Here is a 27268-nt window from a genome sequence, read left to right on the forward strand (position 1 = left end):
GAGCCAAAAAAAGTATTTTTCAAAAAATTGTTCTTGTTTTTTTGTTCCCTATAAAGTTAAATTGAAAACTTCATTTAAGTTTAAACCAAAATAACTTATTTAGAATAATTATCCGGTTATTAATAAAATTATTATCTTTATGCAGCTAACATAAATTTTAGAACAGTATTTACGTAAAAAAGTTAAATCTTCATCAGTATTGTATTTTAATTTCACGATATAATCGGTTTGAAGATTGTGGTTTTTGCTTGAGATAAATGCACATTAGGTTTATAATACAATAAATGCATTGTACATTTGGTTTATTTTGTTGAATAATTGCATAATAAATTCGAGAGAGTGTTTAATCCGTATTATTATTATTATTATTATTTTTAATATAAGAAAATCTCCTGCCATCATTGAGGCGCCATGATAACCGAGCTATTATAAGGCTAGACCCGCAATGCTGAGATGTATTGTTGGTTTAGTTGGTTCGATTCCCCCGGTCTAGGCCTTGGATTTTATTTAATGGTTAATATGAGAACTTAACTGTAAAGTATGTCAGGCGGTTATAGGCTAAACCCGCAATGCTGAGATGTATCGTTGGTTTAGTGGGTTCGATTCCCCCGGTCTAGGCCTTGGATTTTATTTAATGGTTAATATGAGAACTTAACTGTAAAGTATGTCAGGCGGTTATAGGCTAAACCCGCAATGCTGAGATGTATCGTTGGTTTAGTGGGTTCGATTCCCCCGGTCTAGGCCTTGGATTTTATTTAATGTTTAATATGAGAATGCTGCCCTTTAAGCAATGCTCCACCCTCAAGACTAGTTTCCTTCAGTAAAAATCTTATCTTATTTGGAGTTGTACATTTCTTTGCAATTGCCGATCCGTGCCTGACATAATTCGCGCCCATTCGAGTAAGTTTCCTGACTTACCAATTATTTTTATTTTTTCTTTTATACGTGTTCATCAAATTGAACTATTTTCAACATTGTTTATAAGAATATTGTTTTCTACTGACAGAAAAAGACATTGTATATCTCAGATACGAGGAGGAAATAACTGCGAACACTTTCAGACAGTCTAGTGGCTGAACATGGTGATTGTAAAATTACACTTATTGGCTTTCAAAAAATAAAAAGTACTGTCGTTTTCTGAGTCTTTTTTTATTTGTTATTTCATTATTAATAATTATAGATTTTATTTAATTAATTTCATTTTTTCTATTGATGGAAAAAATTAATAATACCAAAGTTTATCTGTAAGATATGCGCGCCCGTTTTCGTAACTTTTTGGGCGCGCCCGCTGGAAGGTTAAAGGTTAATATGAGGAATTTACAGTAAAGTATGTTAGGCAGTTATAGGCTAGACCCGCAATGCTAAGATGTATTGTTGGTTTAGTGGGTTCGATTCCCCAAGTCTAGGGCCTTGGATTTTATTTAATGGTTAATATGAGAAATTTATAGTAAAGTATGTTAGGCAGTTATAGGCTAGACCCGCAAAGCTAAGATGTATTGTTGGTTTAGTGGGTTCGATTCCCCCGGTCTAGGGCCTTGGATTTTATTTAAAGGTTAATATTAGAAATTTATATCAAAGTATGTTAGGCAGTTATAGGCTAGACCCGCAATGCTAAGATGTATTGTTAGTTTAGTGGGTTCGATTCCCCAAGTCTAGGGCCTTGGATTTTATTTAATGGTTAATATTAGAAATTTATATCAAAGTATGTTAGGCAGTTATAGGCTAGACCCGCAATGCTAAGATGTATTGTTGGTTTAGTGGGTTCGATTCCCCCGGTCTAGGGCCTTGGATTTTATTTAATGGTTAATATTAGAAATTTATATCAAAGTATGTTAGGCAGTTATAGGCTAGACCCGCAATGCTAAGATGTATTGTTAGTTTAGTGGGTTCGATTCCCCAAGTCTAGGGCCTTGGATTTTATTTAATGGTTAATATGAGAAATTTATAGTAAAGTATGTTAGGCAGTTATAGGCTAGACCCGCAATGCTAAGATGTATTGTTGGTTTAGTGGGTTCGATTCCCCAAGTCTAGGGCCTTGGATTTTATTTAATGGTTAATATGAGAAATTTATAGTAAAGTATGTTAGGCAGTTATAGGCTAGACCCGCAATGCTAAGATGTATTGTTGGTTTAGTGGGTTCGATTCCCCCGGTCTAGGGCCTTGGATTTTATTTAATGGTTAATATGAGAAATTTATAGTAAAGTATGTTAGGCAGTTATAGGCTAGACCCGCAATGCTAAGATGTATTGTTGGTTTAGTGGTTTCGATTCCCCAAGTCTAGGGCCTTGGATTTTATTTAATGGTTAATATGAGAAATTTATAGTAAAGTATGTTAGGCAGTTATAGGCTAGACCCGCAATGCTAAGATGTATTGTTGGTTTAGTGGGTTCGATTCCCCCGGTCTAGGGCCTTGGATTTTATTTAATGGTTAATATGAGAAATTTATAGTAAAGTATGTTAGGCAGTTATAGGCTAGACCCGCAATGCTAAGATGTATTGTTGGTTTAGTGGGTTCGATTCCCCCGGTCTAGGGCCTTGGATTTTATTTAATGGTTAATATGAGGAATTTACAGTAAAGTATGTTAGGAGGTCATAGGCTAGACCCGCATTGCTAAGATGTATTGTTGGTTTAGTGGGTTCGATTCCCCCGGTCTAGGCCTTGGATTTTATTTAATGTTTAATATTAGAAATTTACAGTAAAGTATGTTTGCTAGACGCTTCCGTTCCGGACACCTAATCTGTTAGTTGAACGTAAAGGTGGCCTTCAAAAATAGGCAATTACTTTTCTTTTTTAGTTATTGAAACTGCGTTTGTATCTTCAGGTAAACTGTTGAAATAGTTATCAAGTTAGAGCGCGTTTTCTGGTAAGCGGGTACTTCAACTTTGGAGATAAGCCTGCAATGTACGTGCGAGCAAATAGCATTTAGAAACGTCAAATATGTTTTTAGACACATACTTGAACCCACCTGCCACTATATCAATGTGTATAAGAGTTTAATACAAAGAAAGGAAAAAAATAAAAAATAAAACGGAAAAAAAAGCTAAAATAATAAATAAATAAGTAAAATATATCTAAATAAGGCGGCCGGTCTTACATAACATAAAAGAGAAGATAGTGGAATAGTTAATCATATTAGATGGATAGAGGCTAATGTCATAAGTCTTACCTGGGGAGCTCTCTCTTTATCCAGGCCTTTCTCTATGAATTATAAGCAATACTACTCCAGCAGAGTTCTACTTCTCGCACCGGTGTTACCTTCCCACGGTTACAAACTATATAATCTTACACCACCATTCCACAGCCTTATATATAACCAGTATTATACTTATAATTCACGTACAATGCCTTTGGTATTATATCATGGAACAATATAATTTAATTAACTTGTAATCTTTTGGGACTCTATTTCTTTTATTTTATAAATTCTAAATTATTATGACGAAAAATTTATAGAAGAAAAAAATAATACTGATTTGCATTTCCACATTATTTAACAGTTTTCTTCTATCTCCCAATTTTCACGAAATGTTTAAAAGGAGACTGCATCTCGAAATTCATTCTAAAAGATTACAGCTTTCTTTTTTTTTTGAGTAAAGAAAGAGTCCCAAAACTCTTTTATCTTTTAAAGAAACGTTTCAATTTACTGCAATGAAAAGAAATATTGTGCCATCATTGTCACTTTTTTAAAGTGTTTGGGGTTACTTTTAGAAATCTAAATGACCTTTACAATTACATAAAGTTGCCTTGTTTTCTCCCCACATTGTATCGCACATGGCCAATTAAAGAAATGCGATTATTGGAATCACAAAAAAAGAAAAAAAATTATATTTTATGTACAAAAGAACATTTAAATACAGACTACTTCCTAACGATGCTGACTTATGAATACAGAACTTATACTCATAAGGAGCTTCTTACAGCTCACTGTCCGGTGATGGACAGTGTTGTCTGTAACGAGAGAACACTGTCCGGAGGCCGTCTGTGCACTGAAAAAAGCTCCGGGTGCCAATAACCTTAGATGTTGACGCGCCTTAAACATTAAAAAAAAAAAAAAAATAATAATAATAGTAATAATAATGATCCCCATGTTTATAATTGCATGTCCTTTCATATTAATTATAGTTTATATAGACTATCGCGTAGAGTAGATACCAATAATCTCAGATAATACATATTCTCATAGATCTTACTTATTATTGCTTATTTAGGCGCCACGATAGCCGAGCGATTGTAGGCTAGACCCGCAAAGCTAAGATGTATTGTTGGTTTAATGGGTTCGATTCCCCCGGTCTAGGCCTTGCAGTTTATTTAATGGGTAATATGAGAACTTTATAGTAAAGTATGTTAGGAGGTTATAGGCTAGACCCGCAAAGCTAAGATGTATTGCTGGTTAAGTGGGTTTGATTCCCCCGGTCTAGTCCTTGGATTTTATTTAATGGTTAATATGAGAACTTTGTAGTAAAGTATGTTAGGTGGTTATAGGCTAGACCCGCAAAGCTAAGATGTATTGCTGGTTTAGTGGGTTCGATTCCCCCGGTCTAGTCCTTGGATTTTATTTAATGGTTAATATGAGAACTTTGTAGTAAAGTATGTTAGGAGGTTATAGGCTAGACCCACAAAGCTAAGATGTATTGCTGGTTTAGTGGGTTTGATTCCCCCGGTCTAGTCCTTGGATTTTATTTAATGGCTAATATGAGAACTTTGTAGTAAAGTATGTTAGGAGGTTATAGGCTAGACCCGCAATGCTGAGATGTATTGCTGGTTTAGTGGGTTTGATTCCCCCGGTCTAGTCCTTGGATTTTATTTAATGGTTAATATGAGAACTTTGTAGTAAAGTATGTTAGGAGGTTATAGGCTAGACCCGCAAAGCTAAGATGTATTGTTGGTTTAGTGGGTTCAATTCCCCTGGTCTAGGCCTTGGATTTTATTTAATGGTTAATATGAGAAATTTACAGTAAAGTACGAGTATGTTAGGCGGTTATAGGCTAGACCCGCAAAGGTAAGATGTATTGCTAGTTTAGTGGGTTTGATTCCCCCGGTCTAGTCCTTGGATTTTATTTAATGGTTAATATGAGAACTTTGTAGTAAAGTATGTTAGGAGGTTATAGGCTAGACCCGCAAAGCTAAGATGTATTGTTGGTTTAGTGGGTTCAATTCCCCTGGTCTAGGCCTTGGATTTTATTTAATGGTTAATATGAGAAATTTACAGTAAAGTACGAGTATGTTAGGCGAATATAGGCTAGACCCGCAAAGCTAAGATGTATTGCTAGTTTAGTGGGTTTGATTCCCCCGGTCTAGTCCTTGGATTTTATTTAATGGTTAATATGAGAACTTTGTAGTAAAGTATGTTAGGATGTTATAGGCTAGACCCGCAATGCTGAGAGGTATTGCTGGTTTAGTGGGTTTGATTCCCCCGGTCTAGTCCTTGGATTTTATTTAATGGTTAATATGAGAACTTTGTAGTAAAGTATGTTAGGAGGTTATAGGCTAGACCCGCAATGCTGAGAGGTATTGCTGGTTTAGTGGGTTTGATTCCCCCGGTCTAGTCCTTGGATTTTATTTAATTGTTAATATGAGAACTTTGTAGTAAAGTATGTTAGGAGGTTATAGGCTAGACCCGCAACGCTAAGATATATTGCTGGTTTAGTGGGTTGCCTATCAAGGGTAGATCCTTAGATGATTTACTCAATAGAGTTGTATCTCACCTAATTACGTTAAGTTCCGAGTACTCAAAGGAGTATTCCTTCTCAAAACACTTAAATTTCAATTTTTGTTAAAAATAAAATACAATGATCTGTTCTTTTCTTTGTTTCAGGAATTTTGGAGGGATATCGTTAAGTGTAGTGTTTCCGCTTTGATAACATTTGAAATGTGCGATTAGTGTTAAAAAAAATCAGTGCGATATTTTTCAAATTTAATTCACTTTAAATTCTAATTAGATAAATTTTAGTGTTCCAGGGTTTTCAAATACCAGTGATATTGTTTTGTTGGCGTATTTATTAATTAAGTTTAATTTCTCAATTATTATTTTTTTCTTAAAATCGTGAGTGTTGTTTTTTTGAGTGTTCAAGAAGGCCGCAGTTCTTCTGAATCCATCTTCGCAGATACATGGTAAGTTGTTATTTATTTAGTAAATTAATTAATATATAAGCATTTATTTTGGTATGTCTGAAAGATCTAGCTTTCTGATTGGCTTATCTAATCGTCCATATTTTTCACCCTTTAGTCACTGCATTCTGATTGGTTTTCCCTGGTACCCAATGAAATTTTACGTGAAAATTGATTATGTTAAATGTTGTTAGGTGCTATTTCTGGTGAAATCTTAATATCGAACTGATCTGCTTTATTACCATTTACTGTTAATCTATCTGCCATTTTTTGTAGTGCTGCTTTTGCAATTTTGATTGGTTAAAAAAAAATAGAATAAGAAAAATAGAATAAGATTAAGGATTAATTGCACTCCTAATTAGAAATGATGAATGACTATTGTTTAATTATAAAGATCATTATTTACTTTTATTAGTAATTTAGGTTATTTGTAATTTACATATGACATTTATTTCATAAAGAAATAAATCAATTTACACGTAGGAGTTAAATTTTTCATGAATGAACGCACATTCAATTACAAATTAATATCTATTCTAGTTTGTAATTTATTCATTGATAAGAATTTATGTAATTGTTTGTTCTTTACAAAATAGCTTTTAATTTTATTTAGTGCATATTATTGTGCTACAAAATAAATAGCCATTTACACTATACGATATTAGCATCATCATTAAAGTATGTTGTAAATGTAAGTGTGCGTGTGTGTGTGTGTGTGTGTGTGTGTGTTTGTGGAGGGGCGGCCGGGGTCTGCAATTGAATGAAAGAGTTTGTAATTGTGTTTGTACAAGAAAGAGTAAGAGATAGAGAGAGCTGGAACAAAGTAATGGAGAGAAATAAAGGAGCGGTCCTGTTTGTTTGGAGCAAAGTGAATTGATCTATATTAGTGTATAATTTATCTGATAAGTAACTCTATATACCCATTGTCTTCCTGGGTTACCTGTACTTGGTACATATAATGAGTATTATCTACACACAGCTACATACACACTAGCACTACGCTGGCTTTCTTACAGGTGGCCGCCATTTTCATTCACTCTCTCTCTGTCTCTCTCTCTCTTGTATAATATGAGAATGAATACAAATTATTTTTAATCTCATGTGAGATATTCTGTAATGCATAATCTAAGTATTCAGCCTCATTCATCAATCTCTACTTCTCTCATTTTAAGACGAACAAAATTAATGATCTTCAAAATAAAGTAACAAATTATTTACAAATTTCATGAACAGGAAATATAGAACAATGCAGAAAATGATGGTGTTTCCTTTTGGTGGTTATAAGTTGATTTCCTTTTTGCATATATAATCTATTTTTGCAATCTGCCGTGTGAAAGTAACCCTTAGCAATTCATATTATTCAAATAAGAATAAATAAATATGGAGGATATGTGGAAATTGTATTCAGATTACGGTTTTATTTGCTCTGAAGGTTTTTTTTTATGATTATAATTTATTTATTTTTTGGTGGGAAAGACTTAAGATGGATTTTTTAGTTACTTTGATTTCCATATTGGCGCATTGTGTGCATTCGTACATTACTTCCTGCAAGGGTTAGTCAGAATGCCCGCGACACTACGATCAGAGGGAGCAGCCTCTTTGTTCAGAGCACCCACCTGCAGTTCCTATCTGCCTGTTTGACCAGTCTTCTTAGGAAGTCTGGGGGGATCCTGGGCAAAGTTTGACCGGCGTGAAAATAGGCTGAATCTAGGCCTCTTTCTCAGATAGATAGATTAAACTAGGGTGGCCTCAATGCCTACGCCATTGCGACCCCTTTGGATCTATTGTGGCTCCCCCGCCACTCTAAAGCTCACCCTCCAGAACCTGGATCAGACTCTTAATTCTGGAGAGCGTCTTTTGGGTAAAGCTCTCACAGGCCTTGGTTTTCACCTCCCCGAGAAGTAACATCCTTGGCCATACGAGCCCCTCACACTGACACAACACGTGCAGTGCCGTTTTCTCCTCCTCTTCCTGACAGAATCTGCAAAGGCTGTAGCCTCTGCCAGGCCCATGCGATGCATGTATTTTCTGATCCTGCAGTGGCCAGTTAATAGTCCTACAATTATCCTTATAGCCCCACGGTCTTGACGGATTAAATTCTACAGTCAGCCTCGGCTTAGTTAGTTTCTCAGGCTAGCTTAAAAATGTGCTTTGCTGTTTTCATCTTCTTTGAAACTGAAGCTACCTCTCCAGGTGGCTGTCTTTCACCAGGTCTATGCAATTATTGAATCTTCAATGGCCATTGAGATAAGAACTCTTTGATCTGAAACTTCTTCTTCTTCTTGATTATCTCAGCAGCTGATTGTAGGAAGGTGGTTGAGTTCAAGCACGAAATTTGGTGGCAACCCAGGTGATTAATCGATTATGATCACACTCTCGCAGCATACTAGCTCCCAAAACCCATCATTCCATTCCCATTAATCTTGAGATTCAGCTGGGTAGTGGTGGAATTGAAGACAAATGCCAGATCCCATAAATCTTTACCTGAACATTCGAAATAGTTGCTGTTTCTACAGCTCCGTCAGGATTCTTAGTTCAATTAGTAATAGGTGGATAACGGTTCTCTACGTATTTATTGCTGTGCACAGGATTAAGGAAATTCTTTCAGGATTTACAAGGAATAGCAACATTTTATTTTTTTTTTGTAAGATTTCCCGTCAAGGAAAAATTAGATTTAAAATAGATTTTTTTTGGTCGGCCTAAAAATGAATGAATGAATGTACCAATCAGTGACAAGGAAGCATCAAAAGAGTTGTACTAACATCAAAAAAGTCACAGCTTTATGTTCAGGCTTACAAAATTATGCTTCAAGTTTACCATATTCTTTGATTTACCCGAAACAAAATCACCGATAGCGTTCAAAAGATAATTAGTTGATTAAATATTTTGTAAATCAAATTAGTAACGTTCCCAAATTATTTTTTAAAAATGAAAAACTCTTCATTAAAGACGATAATTATAGTAAATCGATTGGCTGTTGCAAAAAAAAAAAACTGCACCATTAGTACAAAACTGTATTAATGATTGGGTTCAGTGTTTGGGTTATTTGCATTTTAATTTTTCTAATACTTATCGCATTTTCTTATGCAGAGAGGGAAACTTTAAGACAACTCTTAAATTTTATGACTATAAGTAATAAATAAGTCTAAGACTAGAAACGGAGTTCTCCATTTTACTCAAACGAAAAGACGTAAATAATTCAAAATTGGCAAAAAAATAAAGGTGATTATTGAAATCAAATCCAATTATTAGGAATTTCAGAATTTTTGTTTTCGTTCAATTCGTTCTTTTAAATTGTAATTTTACAGAAGATTATTATAAATAATTAAAATTAATTACTTACCACTAAATAAATAATAAATCCTGCTATAAATACAAGAGTTCCATCCCGTAACTCCATCTTCAACAGACGCTCCTGTAAAAAATATAAATCCTATTTAGAAATGATAGCAATAACATTTTTATTATTTATATAAATAAAATGTTATTGGAAATTATAAGGCGAAGAAGGAGTATGCAAGACCTGCAATACAGCAATGTATTGTCTTATTATCTAATCGTTGTACTCTAAATTGTGCTGTTAAATTGTCTTAAACGTAATTTTCAGTTTATACTTTAGTTTTATGATCTGAGTAATATTTTTCAGCGGAATTTCTCTTTATTTAAAGGTAGCTTTCATTTTTTAATATTTCTAAAATAGGAAGTAAAAATTCGATCTTAGTAAATATTCTTTGTGGAGTACACATTTCAAAGACCCCCCCCCCCCGCATTCGAAAAAAGTGTCCCTCTAAATGTTTTGTTGTATCTATGATAATACTTTTCTCGAAAAATGAGAATCTTAAGATTCTCAATCGTTATATTTCGATCAAATTCGTCAGTTTGGACCTAGTAAATAAGCGATCAGATTTCAAGGCGGAAGTAAATATCACTTTTTACTAAGTGCTTTTTCATTTATTTGTGTGCTTTTCACAATAATTTTTTGAAATGATTTCCAACTAAACTTTGAAATTCATAAGATTAAGATTAAATAGAGGGGGCGGATTGCTGTCTCTTTAAATCCAATCTCTGGGAGCCACACGAAATGCATCCTTGGTGATTCCCAGGGTAGGTTCCGGGCCAATGACTAGATTGTTAGCTCCGTTCCTTGGCCAGCTGATTGGCTGTTTCATTCCTCTTGATCCACCCACATGACCCAGCACCCATTCCAGCCGAACTTTATTGTGCCGAGCCAGTTGTTACAGGGCCTATTTTACATTCCCAAACCAGTGGACGAGGTAGTTCTGAAGGAAGTAAGGGAGGGCTTCAGTGCATCTAGGATGTCCCGAAAATATCCTTAAATATCTCCATATTTCTAAGATCAATTCGCAGGTTTTTCCTCTTTCAATAGCGAAGACCTTCGGACTGGCAGACAGTGGAGTATCTCCCGAGAGATCTCTCAACGAGTATCTCTCAGGTTTAACCCCTTAAACTCCAGCCCCAGTCCCACAGGCTATCTTGGAGCTATCGGTGACACCACATGCCTCCCTTCAGGCGCTATTTTTTCCAGTTTACCTCCCTCCATTCTGTCTTCGATCTAAGAAACACCTGAAATGGAGTCCCAGAATTGTGTCTTGGACAGACTCTGTCCTCAGCCTTGCCGATAACCGACACAGGGTCGACCTTATCTGTTATACTCATATCCACCTCCATGCCCATTATTCGCCAGTCTGTACGCAGTGGCCCTTGCCTCCGCCTGTATTAAATATATCTCTTGAAATACATATATCTCTAATCTATTATTTGAAACATTTGTCGTAGAAAATTTTATTTAAAGGCGCCCCTTCTGAGGAAGAAATATGGTGTACTGGCATCAGTTTCCCAGTAGTTTCTGTGGGCCGATTGGTTCTCCAAAACCTTGTCACATCCTAAAGATGCCACAGAATCTAAATACCAAATTTGATCTTTCCATGATTTTTACAGTTTATGTGTGTAAACTACTATTTAATACTAAGGGAAACTCAAATTTGAAAATTCGCAGTCGGTACTAGAGTACCTCCTCTTTTAACTGGGAGTTAGAAAAAACAAAAAAAAAAAAGAAGAGATACAGTTCGAACAAAAAAACTTTAATTATTTGGCGTACTGTTTACCGGAAGCCCTAAGTAGCAAATCTCAGATGATAAGGTGACTTCGATAAGAATTAACGGCATATTTTTAAGTGCTTTCATTTACCTTCTAGAATCTTATCTTAAATTGTTCTTTTTATCAACGGAAAATGACCGTTATTTATTTTTAACCCAACATGGTAGTTAGTCTACATGGTTTCCAAAAATGTTTAGAAGGAAATACCGTATCACTTGTAAAAGTAAAGTAAATTAATCGCCTATTTTTTCAGGCGGGGCTTAACGTCCAACTACCAATTAGGTGTCGTGGACGGGAGCGGAAGCTCATACTTTACTATAAACAATTTTTTCTCCAAAATACGAGGGTCGTTTGAAAAGTCCGTGCAAAAATAAAAACTACTTAATTTTTTGGGGTAAACCTTTTTTATTTTTCAACATAGTCTCCTTTTAGGCTTATACACTTCGTCCAACGCTGCTCTAGTTTGTTGATCCCTTCCGAATAATAGGATTTGTCCAAGTCTGAAAAATAGCCATTCGTTTCTGCAATCACCTCCTCGTTTGAATAAAATCTTTTTCCCGCCAGCCATTTCTTCATATTTGGGAACAAATAGTAGTCCGAGGGAGCCAAGTCTGGAGAATAGGGGGGATGTGAAAAGAGTTGGAACCCTATTTCCATTAATTTTGCGACCACAACTGCTGAGGTGTGAGCTGGTGCGTTGTCGTGATGGAAAAGGACTTTTTTGTGGGCCAATCGTGGGCGTTTTTCTTGCAGCTCGGTTTTCAAACAGTCCAATAACGATGAACAATATGCACCTGTAATAGTTTTACGCTTTTCCAGATAGTCGATGAGGATTATTCCTTGCGAATCCCAAAAGACAGTCGCCATAATCTTTCCGGCTGAAGGAACGGTCTCCGCCTTTTTTGGCGCAGATTCCCCCTTGGTAACCCATTGTCTAGATTGTTCTTTGGTCTCAGGAGTGTAGTGATGTATCCATGTTTCATGCACAGTGACGAAACGACGCTTAAAGTCCTGCGGATTCTTCTGCAACAGCTGCAAACCGTCCTTGCAACACTTCACACGATTTCGTTTTAGGTCAAGCGTGAGCGATCGCGGCACCCATCTTGCGGATAGCTTTGTCATGTCCAAATGTTGATGCAAAATATTATGTACCCGTTCATTCGAGATGCCCACAGCACTAGCAATCTCACGCACCTTCACTCTTCTGTCATCCATCACCATATCATGGATTTTATCAATGATTTCTGGAGTAGTAACCTCAACAGGGCGTCCAGAACGTTCAGCGTCACTTGTGCCTATATGGCCACTCCGAAAATTTTGAAACCACTTGCAAACTGTTCTAATCGAAGAGTCACCATAATGTTTATCAAGCTTCTCTTTAGTCTCCTGAGGCGTTTTGCCTTTCATAAAGTAGTGTTTAATCAACACACGAAATTCTTTTTCTTCCATTTTTTGAAAATCACTCGACTTCCTCGATTCAAACGAATGCCAAACACAAAGAAATAGATCGATCTGGCTGAAACTTGGTGTGTGTTCTTCCAAGAGATGCTACTATCTAAACATAACCTCGATACGCGCCAGTAGTGCTATCTTTCTGACTTTTCACGGACTATTCAAACGACCCTCGTAAACTGTAGTCATTCGCGGGATTCGAACTGTCGATCAAGCATTAATGATTTGATTTTTCGTCTCCTAGGAAGACCACCCTGGAAAAACGAAATAGTAATCAAAGAAATAGTTATTTTAAAAAAGCTTATTTATTTATTTTTTTTTCTAGAAATATTTAAAATATTCAAACTTACGGCAAAAAAATATTTAAAAAAAGATTTTACAGTATACCAATAAAAAACAGTATTTTACGTTTGTTTGTTGCTACAAAAAAACTGGTTTAAAATGGTTTTATAAAAAAAGAAGGAAAAAACAGAAATAGCTTACAAGTTTACTAAGGGGGTCGAGCACGTGTTTTTTAAAGGAAAAAAATTCAAATATCATTTCCTCTTCAATTTTTCGTGTTGTGGGCTAGATACAAATAAAAAAAAGGTTTCAATTTTGGGCCTATATCAAATTGAAACACGCACAATGATAACCTTAGCCTACTTTCATTGTTTCCAAGGCTGGAGTGTATGGGATTAGAGCTGAGATACACATTGAGAGATCTCTCGGGAGATACTCCACTGTCTTCGAGTCCAAGGTCTTTGCAATTAAAACTTATGCTGAGGAAAACCTGCAAAGGGATCTTAAAAATAGGGAGATCAGCATCTTTTCGGACAACGTTCCATCAGAACTACCTCTTCCTTGGTTTAGGAATTTATAAAGTCCCTGGGACAACTGGATCGGCACAATACAGTTCGGCTGGAATGGGTGCCGGGTAATGTGGGGGATCGAGGGGAATGAACGAGCTGATCACCTCGTCGTTGACCAGGAACGGAGCTAACACTCCTTTCAATGACCCGGAGAACCTGTCCTGAGGATCACCAAGGAAGGGTGCAGTTCGTGCGGCTCTCCAACACTCGATCTGGAGAGAGAACATGAAAAGAACTGGGTGATGTGTCCTTGGGTCAAACACGGCAAGACTGTGCTGCCTTGGCTGTGTAAACAAAGAACTGAAGTTACTCTGTGATTGGGCAGGAATCAGATTACTCTGATTACAGGCCTATTCACATGGTATGGTAGGTTCAGGAAGCATCCTGTACAAGATGAGGCTTATTTCGGTGCAGACTGTGTTCAGAAAGAGGAGGAAATGGCCTTTTAATTGTTGTTCGATTGCGTTACAATCGAGTGGTATGAAACCTTTGACTCTATGAGACCAAAGGAGTTAGTTGCGCAAAAAGTACTATTAGGGAAAGTCCTTAACATTTTTAGAAGGGAGCTAAGAGAAGATTCTAAGGGGAGCGCACAATAAGTCTCTGAGCTGTGGGGCATAGGTCACATCCCGCTCCGTTTTAATCTTTTAAATCTTAAATCTTGATTGTTTTTCAAGCAGTACATTTTTCCTGACATTCCAGGGCGTAACTGTGTTGGAATTGGTAGCTTTAGATTTCTCAGAGCAGAACGTCGTAAATTTTAAACCCGGAAGTACGGTTTCCATTTTTCTTTACTTTCCCTTATTGCTAGCTATGAAAGTACAAATTTTTATCTGAAACCTTTTTGCCAAGAATAACTCCATGAAGGTTACTTCCGGGCGGATGAGGCGGTTTCCTCCAAAGAACCTATTTTATGGATTTGTCAAAAAGTTAAGTAAGAATTAAATATGGTAACCAAATTCCAAATTTGAAGGAAATTGATCGTTTTACTGATTGTAGAATTGAGGGATTTTTATTTTAGAATAAATAGTTGTAACTATTAATTATTAATAGGTAATCTTTAAGCAAATTGCGGAGTGATTGGTCACAATAGATTATTGTTTTTTTGAATTTTTTCTTTTACTACTAGAAATACTACTTTTTTAATTACTGTAAGAGAAGGTAATGTGACTGTTCATATTAGTATATTAATTTTTGGTAATTATAAAGTAATTGAAACATGTAGTTTGTATTATGCTAGAAATATCGTGAATTTTCCAGCCGTTCATGGTGTAGAGTAAAATACAAACTTAATATTGGTCGGTTGTAGAATGAAATATATTTTATGAATGGTGGTTTGTGGGGGGAGAGGAATAGGAAGGGTGTGAGGTATTTGAGTGTTGCAGGGAGGGGATAATAAAGAGTTGTTTCTGAGACATGTTGTTAGCAAGTTGTAGAAATAGCGAACGAGTACACTTGGCACACAAGCCAGTGAAGCTTGTCTTAGCGTGACATCCAGTTTGGGGCCAGTCAGGCTAGTATAGCACGAGCCATACAAATACATTATCCTTGTACTATACCTCATCATAGTGTATTATATATACGATATATATATATAAAGGAATAGTTAGGCGGTAAAAGTCTTTAATATAAGCTAAAGACAACTAGGCCGCGACCAATTTACAATATGAGTTCTCGTTGTAACGGAACTTCTCATTTAGTGAGCACATCTTTTCTACAAGTAGCTCACTGACCCAACAAAACTCTTATTTACAAGTAACTGCATAATACAACTCTCAAGGATGTTACTTCTCTGGGGAGGAAAAAAAAAAAACAAGGCCTGTGAGCTTTACCCAGGAGCCGCTCTCCAGAATCAAGAGTCTGGAGGGCGAGCTCTAGAGTAGTTTGGAGCCACAATAGATCGCGATCTGGGTCGCGGTGGCGTACACCTTAGCAAAAGGAATCTTACTAAATACAACCCTCAAAAAGATCAGCCAACCTTAAATGCACTTGCACTTAATAAGAACTTTATTTTATTTTTTTTGCGTTTATTTGTGCTACAATCAACGCGTTGGCGCCGTAAGTAACAATGATAACAGAGTAACAAATGAAGCAAACGAGTGGACAAGTTACGGCAGTGGTAACACTCCAAAACATTAGACTGTTAGTGAATCTCTTCACTTAAGAGGAGATCACGAGGCCACCATTGTCTCTTAAGGCAGTTTTGTTTGTTTGTCAGGGAGTGTTCTAGAAGAAAGATTTTGAGCTAGAGGATTTGCTGCGTATGATTGCAGTTAAAAGTAAACGAGTCGAGAAGTTACCCAGTGGTAACACTCCAAAACATTAATTAAGACTATTAGTCGCTCTCTTCACTTGAGAGGAGATCTCGAGGCCACCATTGTCTCTTGAGGCGCCTTGTCCGGGGTTATCAGGAAGAGTTCTAGAAGAAAGATTTTGAGCTAGAGGATTTATATGAGATTGCTGGCTGAATTGGAGTTTTCTGTATCGTGTTTTCAGCGACTTGGGTGACAAAAGGAATGATAAGGTCAGTGTGTATAGTCCAGGTTGGAGACATAAAACGGAGCGTTTACAATAGTTCGAAGTATTTTAGATTGAAGGGACTGAATCCTTTGGAGATTGGAGCTTTTAGTTGAACCTCACAGCTCTATTCCATACGCCCAGATGGGTTTTAAAATAGTAGTAGGTATAAATTAGTCTTTTGTTGTCCAGAGAAAGTTAATCAGATCTAATTACCTAAAATAGATGCATTTATATTCTACAGAAAGGAAAGTGATTGGGTTAAGTTGTTACCGTATACTGGATTCCTACGCGGAGATCCTCAGGTTCGAATCCAGCTGTTAGCTCTTAGATTTTCTCTTCCTAGGAGCTTCTTACAGCTTATTGTCCGAAAAAAATGAAAGTATGTTCTGCATTTTTGAATTATTTTCAGCAGTATGCAAAACACTTAATTTTTGTACTCACTTTACGCATGCGTACCAATGCCTTTTTTTTTGGTACCACTAGATTACCAAATTATATTTTAAACAAATCTATCTGCCTTCGGCTTGTGACAGAATATCTCGCGCTGATAAGCCAATAATTACTTCCTTCGCTAATCACACACAAATAACTCTTAATTAGCAATAGATTTTGATTGGGTATAAAACTTGCCGATCTGTGTCTGTGATAGGCACTTTTTTTTAAGTAAAAAACAGAAATTTAGTGGATAATTGAATGATTAATTTGGCGCTTTCATTCATTCTATGCAACAGGAAACCAGCTGTTGCCAAGTATTGTGTGTTGTTGTTACTGAGGTAGATATAATAAGTGTGGGCGTGATTTAGTGCCGACATTACCAACATGTAGAGGTTTTACATGCACATTCAGGAGTCCATTCTCTATATATCTATTTCAGACTCTAGCTCAACAACCCTAGCTAACAACATTAAAGATTAGAGTAAGAGATCACGTGACATCACGATGCCGTGACTTACTCAATTTTCCTACCTTGTTTTTAAATACTTAACCGTCTTGTTAAATGATTTCATTTATCTCTATGGCCGTCCAGCTACTTGTTGTACCTTCTTTGTTTTTAGATCTTTTGTTCTTCTCATTTTTATTTCTTTCTCCTACAACCTGTTAACAGTTTGTGATAGTGTCGAAGTTTTGATATAACACTTTTTAACAGAAATACACTCTTTTAGACACCCTCTCCCTTAGAAAAAAGAGGGGAAGCGATTTTTATTAAAACTGCCCAGTAGGACAGTTGTATAAAGGTTGATCGTCAAAAAGTGCACGAAAAAGCGTAACGTTGAAAAACACCAAACTTTGACAATTTTTTTTCTACTTTTCCTATAAAAGATAAAATTCCCTAATTTTCTTTATAATGTAGAGCAAACCCTCCTTTATAACTGTAATTTTTTTCCATCAACCCAGATCTGATAGATTTTGAGAAAAAAGTGGCTGAAAATGAGCAAAAACGGCTTTTTCAAAAATTGGTCTTGGTGTTGTTACCTTTTTTTGTAAACTGAGTATACGCCTAAACGCGGGAACCGATTTTCATGAATGAGGTGTCATTCAATCCGGAATTTTATGTAGATGTGCCTTTTGGGGGTCTCAACGTTGTACATTGAATGGGAGAGGTGTTAGCCCCATTTATGTAAGGCCTTCTTCAAAATTATTATTACTAATAACTTTGTAAATCTTAGCCCGATTTTGATAAAATTTGGCAGGATGAAAAGGTTAGGGCTTCCCTTCGTAACATAAAAGCGATGTACTGTTTAAGGGGAAGTATAATAATCGTTTCAAATTATCGATACTTGAACCTTTTTTTCAAGAATGAATAAAAAAAAAAATTGTTACGTGCTTTTAAAAACGTCTCATTAAACGGAAACTCGTTCAAAGCTCGAAATTTATTTTACTCAACCAGAACATAGCTTAGAAAACCAAATATGTTCAAAATTAATAAAGTTTAATTCTTGTTCCTTTTCATAAACCGTCCATCGTCCCCTCTTCTCCCCACGGGTAACGTCGGGCTACTTCAGCTAGTTAGTACAAAATACCAAGTCTAAGGAAATATTTTATCATTAATAAATAGAAACATTTGCAACTGGTTGTTGTAATAAATTATAGTATGTATATATATATACACATTCAAGCTGCGAGATATGTGTCAGAAGCAGGTTACCGACCCCTTCCCTAATTCTTGCATTTTTAAAGACAAACCAAACATGTTTCTGGTAACAGGTATAAAAAAGAACTGTTTCCAGTTTTTTATATTATATATATATGTATATATTATACATAACTATTTCCCCCTGACAGTACTTTATCGGCTATCCACGTGTAACTTAAATTTCCGCCCTAATATTTGACACTATTTCCAAGATATCGGCAAAAAAACATTTTTTATTTCCTTTTATTAATCTTATTGTCTACTCGAGCGATGGTTTCCGGTTGTTCAAAAAACGAGTGCAGTGAATTTTTAAATAGTATTTTTGCGCTATACTTTATCACTGATTTTTCCCTCAAAAAAAAATGTTAAAATATGTTTGATCCAGTTTTTAATTAGCCATTTCCGGTCAGAATAGGAAGTGGTTGTCTTTTTTTTGGGGGGGGGGAGGGGGGGTTGCGCTGCTTTATTTTAGTCATTTGAGCGGATGTAGTGCTCTAAAAATGAAAATTTATGGCTTCAGTTACGGACGCTGTTACTCCGATCTCAGTACATTTAAGTAATAAATGGGAGACTTTAACGCCTGTTTTTTTTTTTTTTTAAATGATTTAAGGCGCGTCAACATCCAAGGTTATTAGCGCCCGGAGCTTTTTCCAGTGCACTGCCGGCATCCGGACAGTGTTCTCTCGTTACAGACAACACTGTCCATCACCGGACAGTGAGCTGTAAGAGGCTCCTAGGAAGAGAAAATCTAAGGGTCAGCTGCTGGATTCAAACCCGGGGCCTCCGCGTGGGAGTCCAGTATGCTAACCTCATAGCTAATCCCTTCCCTACCTGTGTTATATATATTTTTTTATATATTAATTTAAGACGCGCCAATATCTGAGTCTTTAGTGTCTGAAGCTCCCCAATCCTCCTCCAATGCACTGCACACCTCCGGACATACTTATCTTGTTGCAGTACATTACCTTATCACCGGACAATGAGCTGTGATAAGCTCCTAGGAAGAGAAAAACCTAAGGGGACTGGTAGCCCAAGATGCTAATCACTGTAATATTGATTAAAATCTTTTCAGTTCTACGCTAAATTTATATGAAATTTACAGAAAATTCTTGATCCGCCATCTAGTTATTTTGATTTTTACCCGATGAACCAGTTTTTCTTTTTTATCGTAACAGATTTGGAATTTTCACTTATCTTTAGAGATTAGTTAGATCTTTTGTCAACAGCTTCTTGACTCAAATAAGACAAGAGCCACATTATAAGGGGATGCCATCTTTTCTAAAGGCTCCTCCAAAACCAAAAAATCTTTGGAAATATTTAATGGCTTTTCGATTATTGTAATAAAATTTGCTGTAAGGGTCCACAAGAAGAGGTAGTAAAATGGGACAAATTGTAGTAGGCAAAGAACAAAGAAGTACAAGAACAGAAAATTTTTTTATTGTATTAACAATTTAATATATTGTAACATACCGTATTGTAATATTAGATTATAGAACTGGTGCAGTGCATATTTCCGTTTGACCTGTCTACATAGTAAAGGGAGCGTATTAAACTGGCCGCCTTAGGAGTAGCTCTAGCTCTAATTAGACATGCTTCGCTAAATTTATTAATTGTAAGCAGTTTTTAGTTCCGTCAAAAATTATTTACTGGATTATTTTTAAAAAATCTAATTTTTGTTATCAAACTACTAAAGTTGGATGAAATATGAGAGCAATTCTGTATCAGCCAAGACTTACTTCCTAAATCAGTGATTCTCAACCACTGTTTTTAAGTGTGCCGCCAAATTTTAGAAATGCATACAATAAAAATTATATATTAAATGTAGAAGACGATATGAGAGGTAGCATTATCAATTTATACGACCAAATGTAAACGAAATTACCACGGGTAACCGAGCGGTTAGAGGCGAGACCAGTAAAGCTAATATGTATTGTGATACTGGGTTCGATTCCCGGTCTTTAGGCCTTGGATTTTATTTAATGGTTAATAAAAGAAATTTACAGTAAAGTATGTTTGCTAGTCGTCTCCGTCCAGGTCACCTAATTTGGTAGTTACACGTTAAGCCCCGCCTGAATATAAACGAAATTAACAAAAAAACATCAAGCTCAAATTTCTCATTAAAAGTATTCTTATTATTAACTTGTAATTAATCCCTTAATAAACATATACTGTTGTTTTTGTAGTACAATATTATTTTATTTTATATTGAAAATAATCACAGTGTTTATTGATAAGTAAAATACTTTTAAACATATCTTATTGTTAGTGTAGACCAAATTTTGTATTTGTTAAAATTGTGTGCCGCGACAAAAAAGAGGTTGAGAGTCTCTGGCCTAAATACGATAGATTTTATCTGTTTTGTATTAAAGATTTTTACAGTTTTGGAAAATATTTCTGGTTTTTAAGCGTGCAACATGTCATTCATGGTGCATGCTACGATTTATGGTTTGAATTCTACCTAGTTCAGGGTAATGTACAATGTATCTCCGGCATTCTACGTCCATTTTCGGCTGTTTAAATTGCCAGCAACGCTGCACGGTACCGGGCTTCAATGTCTTGTGCACGTACAATGCAATTTAAAAGCATTTTTTTTTTTTTTTTTTTTTTCTAATTGCAATGTGAAATCTGTGCCAGACTTGCTAGTTCTCCTGTTATGAGCGTGCTAACTCTTTAATAAGATTAGGAGGTGTGGAGATTAAATAACGAGACTGATGCTGCTACAGAAGAACTATGAATGCACCAAATCCTAACGACCGACAGCTGTGCACACCGTAAAGCATTCTCTTTCGGTTGTAGCGGTCTCACGTGATTGTAGAGAAATCTGTCTGACCGGAATCGTCGTTTGTGTAAGAGGTGTTAGTTTCGTTTTGCCGAAAACATGATACTACACATGTTAGTAGAGCAACGAATTGTCGTGAAATTTCAAATGAAACTGGGTAAAATCGCTACTGAAACTTATCGTTTATCAAAAGAAGTTTATGGCGATGAATGTTAATCACGTGCGCTAGTTTTTTGAGTGGTTCAAGCGTTTCCAAGATGGCCGAGAAGATGTCGGAGATGATGACCGCCCGGGTCGCCCTTCCATGTCCAAAACGGATGAAAATATCGATTATAATTAATCAACATTACTACCGGTGAGGTGCTTGCTCAACTCTGTGAAAGAGTAAGGAAAATAACGACCTGATTTGTGGAAGAACCAGTCATGGGTTCTCCATCAAGACAACGCTCACACTGCATTGTCTGTAAAGACGTTTCTAGCCAAGAACAACATCCGCTGTTTTAGGTCATCCGCCTTATTCGCGGTGACCTGGCTCCATGTGACTTTTATCTGTTCTCCAAAGTCAAATCTGCATTTAAAAGGAACACGATGTCAGTCCGTTGAAGCTGTGAAAGAAAAAAACGGCACGCGTCATGCAGGAGTAGCCACACCTCGTGCAAATTTCCTACTATGATCGTGCTGAAAGTCCACCTGAGTCTTAACCCAGCCCCCGCCCTATTCGTAAATAGAGTTTACAGCTGGGTTCCTCTTAAGATCAAATAATTGCCCATCACTTCCACTGACATTACTATGACTGAACGCGTGTGAGTATTGTGATTACTGTGGTTTATGGATGTCAGACGTAAGATATCAACAGTTTCTTACCGGAAGTAAGGTCAAGCACTTCCGCAAAATTAGGACAGCCGGAGAAGATATCTCCTGTTCTCTATCCTGACAGGTTGATATGCTATTTTCAAAATCAAAAAACCGTATTGAATAATTCTTGTTTCCTCACAATAATAATTCAGCATCATAATAATAGTTTTAAGAGTAGACCACATACCTAGTTTGTCTTTAAATCCCCTGATGATAGTATGTTCCAGATAGAATTACGTTGCCCCACTCCATAACCCCTCATTTATTCGCCCATATTCTCATTAATGTTTCTCCTGCTGCAAAAAAAATAAATATTAAACAAATATCTAACCGACTTAATATTAATTTTTATAATATATTAATATTCTACGTTCTTTTCCAATATAGCTTGCTATCAGTCAAAATTTTCGCTCACGTGTTTAACCGGAAATCATCACCAAATATAGTTTTAATGAATGGTCTGTGTGATTGTGTCCTTCCAGTTCATATCCTGTTAGGAGGGACTTTAATGCGATTTTTGGTGGATTTTATTTGAACACTCCTGGAGAGAAAAACGGTTCACAAAATGGAATTCCCACCTATTTTTGGGGAGATTGTCTCCAATTTGGTTCCATTTTCTTTAAAAATTTGTTTGTTATTTTTTCTTTTCCTTTATTATAAATTCGCAACTGCGTATTACATAAACGCAACAAGCAAATACGATAGCTATAGTATAGTACGTCATAAATGTGAAATATAGAACAACAAATAAAATAAATAAAAACAAGATAAAGTAATAAATAAATAAGTAAATAAAATAAAATCACAGGAAAGGCTTGAATGAGGGCCATCCAACGATGACCATCATAAGTCGGTTAAAGTAAAATACCGAATGGATTGAATACGAAGGTTGACCATTTTATCGTTCGACCAGGTGATCGCGAGGCTATCGGCCACTCAGTCTGCAAGGAGGATTTGACGGGAGGTTACTGCAGGACAGGTTGCTGATTAAGGGATTATGATGTTGATAAAGTCTGGAGTGGAATTTGATGCCAGCGGGGGCTGGTCAAGGTCAGAAACAACCAGATGGGATTCGCAGGTCGGTGTGGATGGTATGGTTGCTTACGTAGAAGGGTGCGTCAGTGATGGTTCGAAGGATTTTTTTTTGACTGGAGGGTTTTTGGATTCTGTTTAGGTTCGAACGCTTAGCTTTTCCGTATAGTTCAAGTCCAGTTTTGGACCGTTTGTCAAGTAGTCTTTTGAGCATTCGATATCTTTGGTTTTCACGTTAATTAACAACGTTTATTTGCCCCCCCCCAAAAAAATAAAAAAGAGCACTTCTGGAAGGTTCTGGGATGGTAAACTACCTTCTAAAGTAGCATTTCAATACAGTAGACTCTGAGAAATCCGGATCGGCCTAGTCCGGACTCTGGTCTAGTCCGGATCGATGATCTTGAATTTAAAACAATAAAATAAGTTTTAAGTAATTATTATTTTCACTCCTGTGTTTTACTATTATTATTCATTCCGGTGTTTTATTAATTACAGTACAATACTAGTGTACAATATAATACAGAACAGCAGCTTACTGTTAATTATTACGGAGTGTTTATAGAAATAGAAAAGAAATTTATTATTCTGGGACAATTGTCCCCTAAGAATAAATACAGGAACAAATAGAGGCCTTAACAGTTTGGCCTGTGATTAAACAGAAAATAAATAAATAAATAAGTATTTACAAAAAGTGAAAATAAAAATAACAGCAGAAATTAAGGAAATAAATTAAAACAATTAGAATTCCGGAGGAAGCTGGATAGAAAGGAGATAACTGAATAGACGGGATTTAAAGATAGATAGGGTAGGAGCATGGGGGACAGATGATGGCAAGGAGTTCCAGAGAGAGGTAGCACGTATTAGGAAGGACTTGTCAAAGGATGAGGTACGGTGAGAGGGAATAATAGAGATCAGATGAGCGAGATCTAGTGTTACGGGAATGGATGGAGAATTTAAACTTAAGGAGTTGAAAAATATAGGAAGGCCTTTGAGACTGGATAACTTGAAAAAGGAAAGAAGCCAAAAAATACTGGCGGCGATAGACAGGAAAAAGCCACTTCAACTCATCGTAGCAGTGCGAAATGCGAGAGTCTCTGGAAATGCTGAAAATAAATCTTATAAAGCAGTTCATGGAGGCGCTTGAGCTTAGCTTCAATATCACCAGAAAGACCGCGCCATACACTGGAGCAACCATAGTCGAAATGGAGGGAACATAAGAGAGGAAACTAGGAGTTGCTGGGTCTTAATTAGAAAAAGGTGACGGGAACTATTAAACTGCTTTAAGGATATGGATGGAACGACGAGAGATTTGGGAAACATGATTTTTCCAGGATAGGTTTTTGGTCAAAAGTGTTACCAAGGTTTTTCACAGAGGAACAATATTTTATTGGGATATTGTAAAGGAAAAGATTATACTGTAACTTATTTCGGAAACTCACTCTTATATTTGCACATAAACGTTAACACATATAGTATTGTCATAATTGTTTACCATAAAGACGGAAATCATCAGTTATGACAACCTCCGGGAAATCCGGATTTTTCGAAATCCGGACCGGCCTTTCGCCACAGAACTCCGGATTTCTGAGAGTCTACTGTATATAATGTACCATTCTCCTTTCCGCATAAATGTGTGGTTATAATCAGCTCTGCTGGAGTGCTTAAATGTGGTGGCTAAAATTTCCAGTACACAAAGTACCACTTTACTAAATCGTCAGGATTGAGAAAAGGAACTTACCTATTTTATTGAATTTTGTAAAGAAGAGAAAGAATCTCGATACTCTTTTTACATCTAACGTCACATCTTTCCGTCTAAAGTGTGTAAAAATAATTTGGCACCGTTTGAAATTACTTTAGTCCTTAATATGGTGATTCAATTTGGGTTGTTCGTAAATTGGATCCTTTATCGCCAATCGGAACATGGAATTTTTTTCACATTTTACTAAATTAGTAACCTGAATTTGGTATTGCTTTTGTTAGTAATAAATTTGTGATTAATTTACATAAAAAACGGAAGGAAGCTAATCAAGATACGTAATCAAATTATTTGGAAACAAAAAAAATTGGGAGTTAACAAGAAATTGAGACGTCCAAAAAAGAAAATCCAAAAAAAAAAAAAATAAAGTATTGACTGAAAATATTATATGTATATATATAAAATTGGAGGGGGGATAAGAAGTGTATGGTTAGATTGCCGGAAATAGAATGCAAAAGAGAGTTATCGAACAGGAGGATTAGAATGAGCGGAATGGATACTGAAAAATTTCTTATAACGGGATTTGATAGGGTCATGAACGAAAGGAATGCAGAGGTCACCGCTGCGACTCCTTTACCGGAGACTCTTCTCTCAGAGAATTCTCTCTCTCTCTCTCTCTCAGAAACTCTCTCTTTTATATTTTTTTTTTTTTTTTTGTAATTTGCACAATTAAATCGATTTCTGCAGGCCACCATTGTAGTGTTAGATATCAAAGAATAGCCGTATGTAATACGTATTTTTATCGCGTAAAGATTCGTTTTCGATTTGTTTATCGGAGATAGATGCCTACGTAAAAAAATGGATTTCTATATATGAAAATGATCATGAATATTTATTATTAACGAAATGGCTGGGGCTTCACTTCAATAAATGGTGTTTTTATTGTCAGTAACATTACGTTCAGTTGGTCAACTCTGGATCGAGCGAAAAAATTTTCTCTATGGAAATTCATCCAAAGTTGGTGAAGGTTTTTTTTTTTTTTTGTTTAAGAAGTAGGCACCATAATTTTTAAACAGTAAAGTAACTGTTAGCGGTCGACTGCTTCGCTGGAGAGGGTGATAAGACTCGGTAAAAAAAGATAGGACCAAGCGCCATAGAAGTTGCTGGAGAATTAAGTCGAATAAAATACGAGGTGTGGCTATTAAATAACGAGACTATTGCTTTAAAACATTTTATACATATTTAGTTATTATCACCTTCAATATACACCACTCCTCTATCTCTACATCGCTCCAGTGCTGGAAATCTTTTTCTGTGAGCTCCTGCATGCCACTTTTTCTTTCACAGCTTCAACGGACTGAAATCGTTGTTCCTTTTAATGTAGATTTGACTTTGAGGAACAGTGATAAAAGTCACATGGGGCCAGGTCACCGCGAATAAGGCGGATGGCCTAAAACAGCGGGTGTTGTTCTTGGCTAGAAACGTCGTCTTGGACAGACAATGCAGTGTGAGCCAGCGCGTTGTCTTGATAGAGAACCCATGACTTGTTCTTCCACCAATCGGGTCGTATATTAGCTGTTTGGAGGTATATAGCCTATAACCACTCGGCTATCATGGTGCCCTCCGTTACGCCGGGGCCATTCTAATCTTTGTATCGTTCCACTTTTAAGTGCAACTGTTACACATATTATTTCTATCGCGTATTAAAACATTGCGTCATATTTTGTTTACAGAAAAACAAATTATTGATTTAAAAGTATGAAAGCAACTTTTAACAACCATGAATGACGGTTAGTAATAAAACAGACGTCTTGACAGACAATGCAGTGTGAGCCGGCGCGTTGTCTTGATGGAGAACCCCGTGACTTGTTCTTCCACAAATCGGGTCGTTTTTTCCTTACTATTTCATGGAGTTAAGCAAGCACCTCAGGGTAGTAACGTTGATTCAATTATAATCGATATTTTCATCCGTTTTGGACGTGGAAGGGCGGCGACCCGGGCGGTCATCATCTCCGGACGACTTCTCGGCCATCTAGGAAACGCTTGAACCCATCAAAAACTCGTGCACGTGATCAACATTCATCGCCATAAACTTCTTTTAATAAAAGATAAAGTTTCAGTAGGGGTTTTATCAAGTTTTGATGTGAAATTACACGACAATTCGTTGCTATACTACATTTTGTGTAGTATCATGTTTTCGGCAAAACGAAACTAACACCTCTTACACAAACACGTCAGGTTCCGGTCAGACAGATTTCTCTACAAGGCACGTGCAACGCTGCAATCGAAAGAGAAGGCTTTACGCTGTGCACAGCTGTCGGTCGTTAAGATTTGGCGCAAGCATAGTTTTTCTGTAGCAGCATCAGTCTCGTTATTTAATAGCCACACCTCGGAAACAGCTGATTTGATAGACAATTTTTAATTATCTACTTTTTTTTCTGCGATAATTATTGAATGACTCCCCTAAATTAAATCTAAAGTAAATGTTGGATAAGGCGCAATTACAGTTAGTTAATAAATAGAAATCATGAAGTCTTAAGTTGAATAAGATTGAATACAGTTTCATCATTATAAGCTATTGATTGATTATAAGCACATCTACACATTATATATACATATAAAGCATAGTCTTTTAAGTGCAAACAGATTATTATCTCATTATATGGGTACTCAGTATCGTATGTTATAAACCGATACTCAAGTATTAAGCTAAACTAAAGAA

The 27268-nt window shown here is 36.3% G+C and overlaps 1 protein-coding gene across 4 annotated transcripts in view; it reads right to left on the reverse strand.

Annotated features, from left to right (window-relative positions):
* The window catches only part of m (zona pellucida domain-containing protein miniature), a 254918-nt gene that overhangs the window by 39852 nt on the left and 187798 nt on the right, over positions 1-27268 (reverse strand). For 3 of the 4 annotated variants that reach the window (XM_074136292.1, XM_074136289.1, XM_074136290.1), the window contains 2 exons: positions 22006-22114; positions 9453-9524 (listed from right to left, as the gene is read on the reverse strand). In XM_074136292.1, the coding sequence (XP_073992393.1) occupies positions 9453-9509 (57 nt within the window). In that variant the 5' untranslated portion in view covers positions 9510-9524; positions 22006-22114. The remainder of the gene's footprint in view (positions 1-9452; positions 9525-22005; positions 22115-27268) is intronic. The other variant, XM_074136291.1, reaches the window with a different exon arrangement.

This window comes from Rhodnius prolixus, unplaced genomic scaffold (genome assembly GCF_049639745.1).
Source record: "Rhodnius prolixus isolate KJV_2025 unplaced genomic scaffold, Rpr scaffold_5, whole genome shotgun sequence".
Taxonomy (NCBI): domain Eukaryota; kingdom Metazoa; phylum Arthropoda; class Insecta; order Hemiptera; family Reduviidae; genus Rhodnius; species Rhodnius prolixus.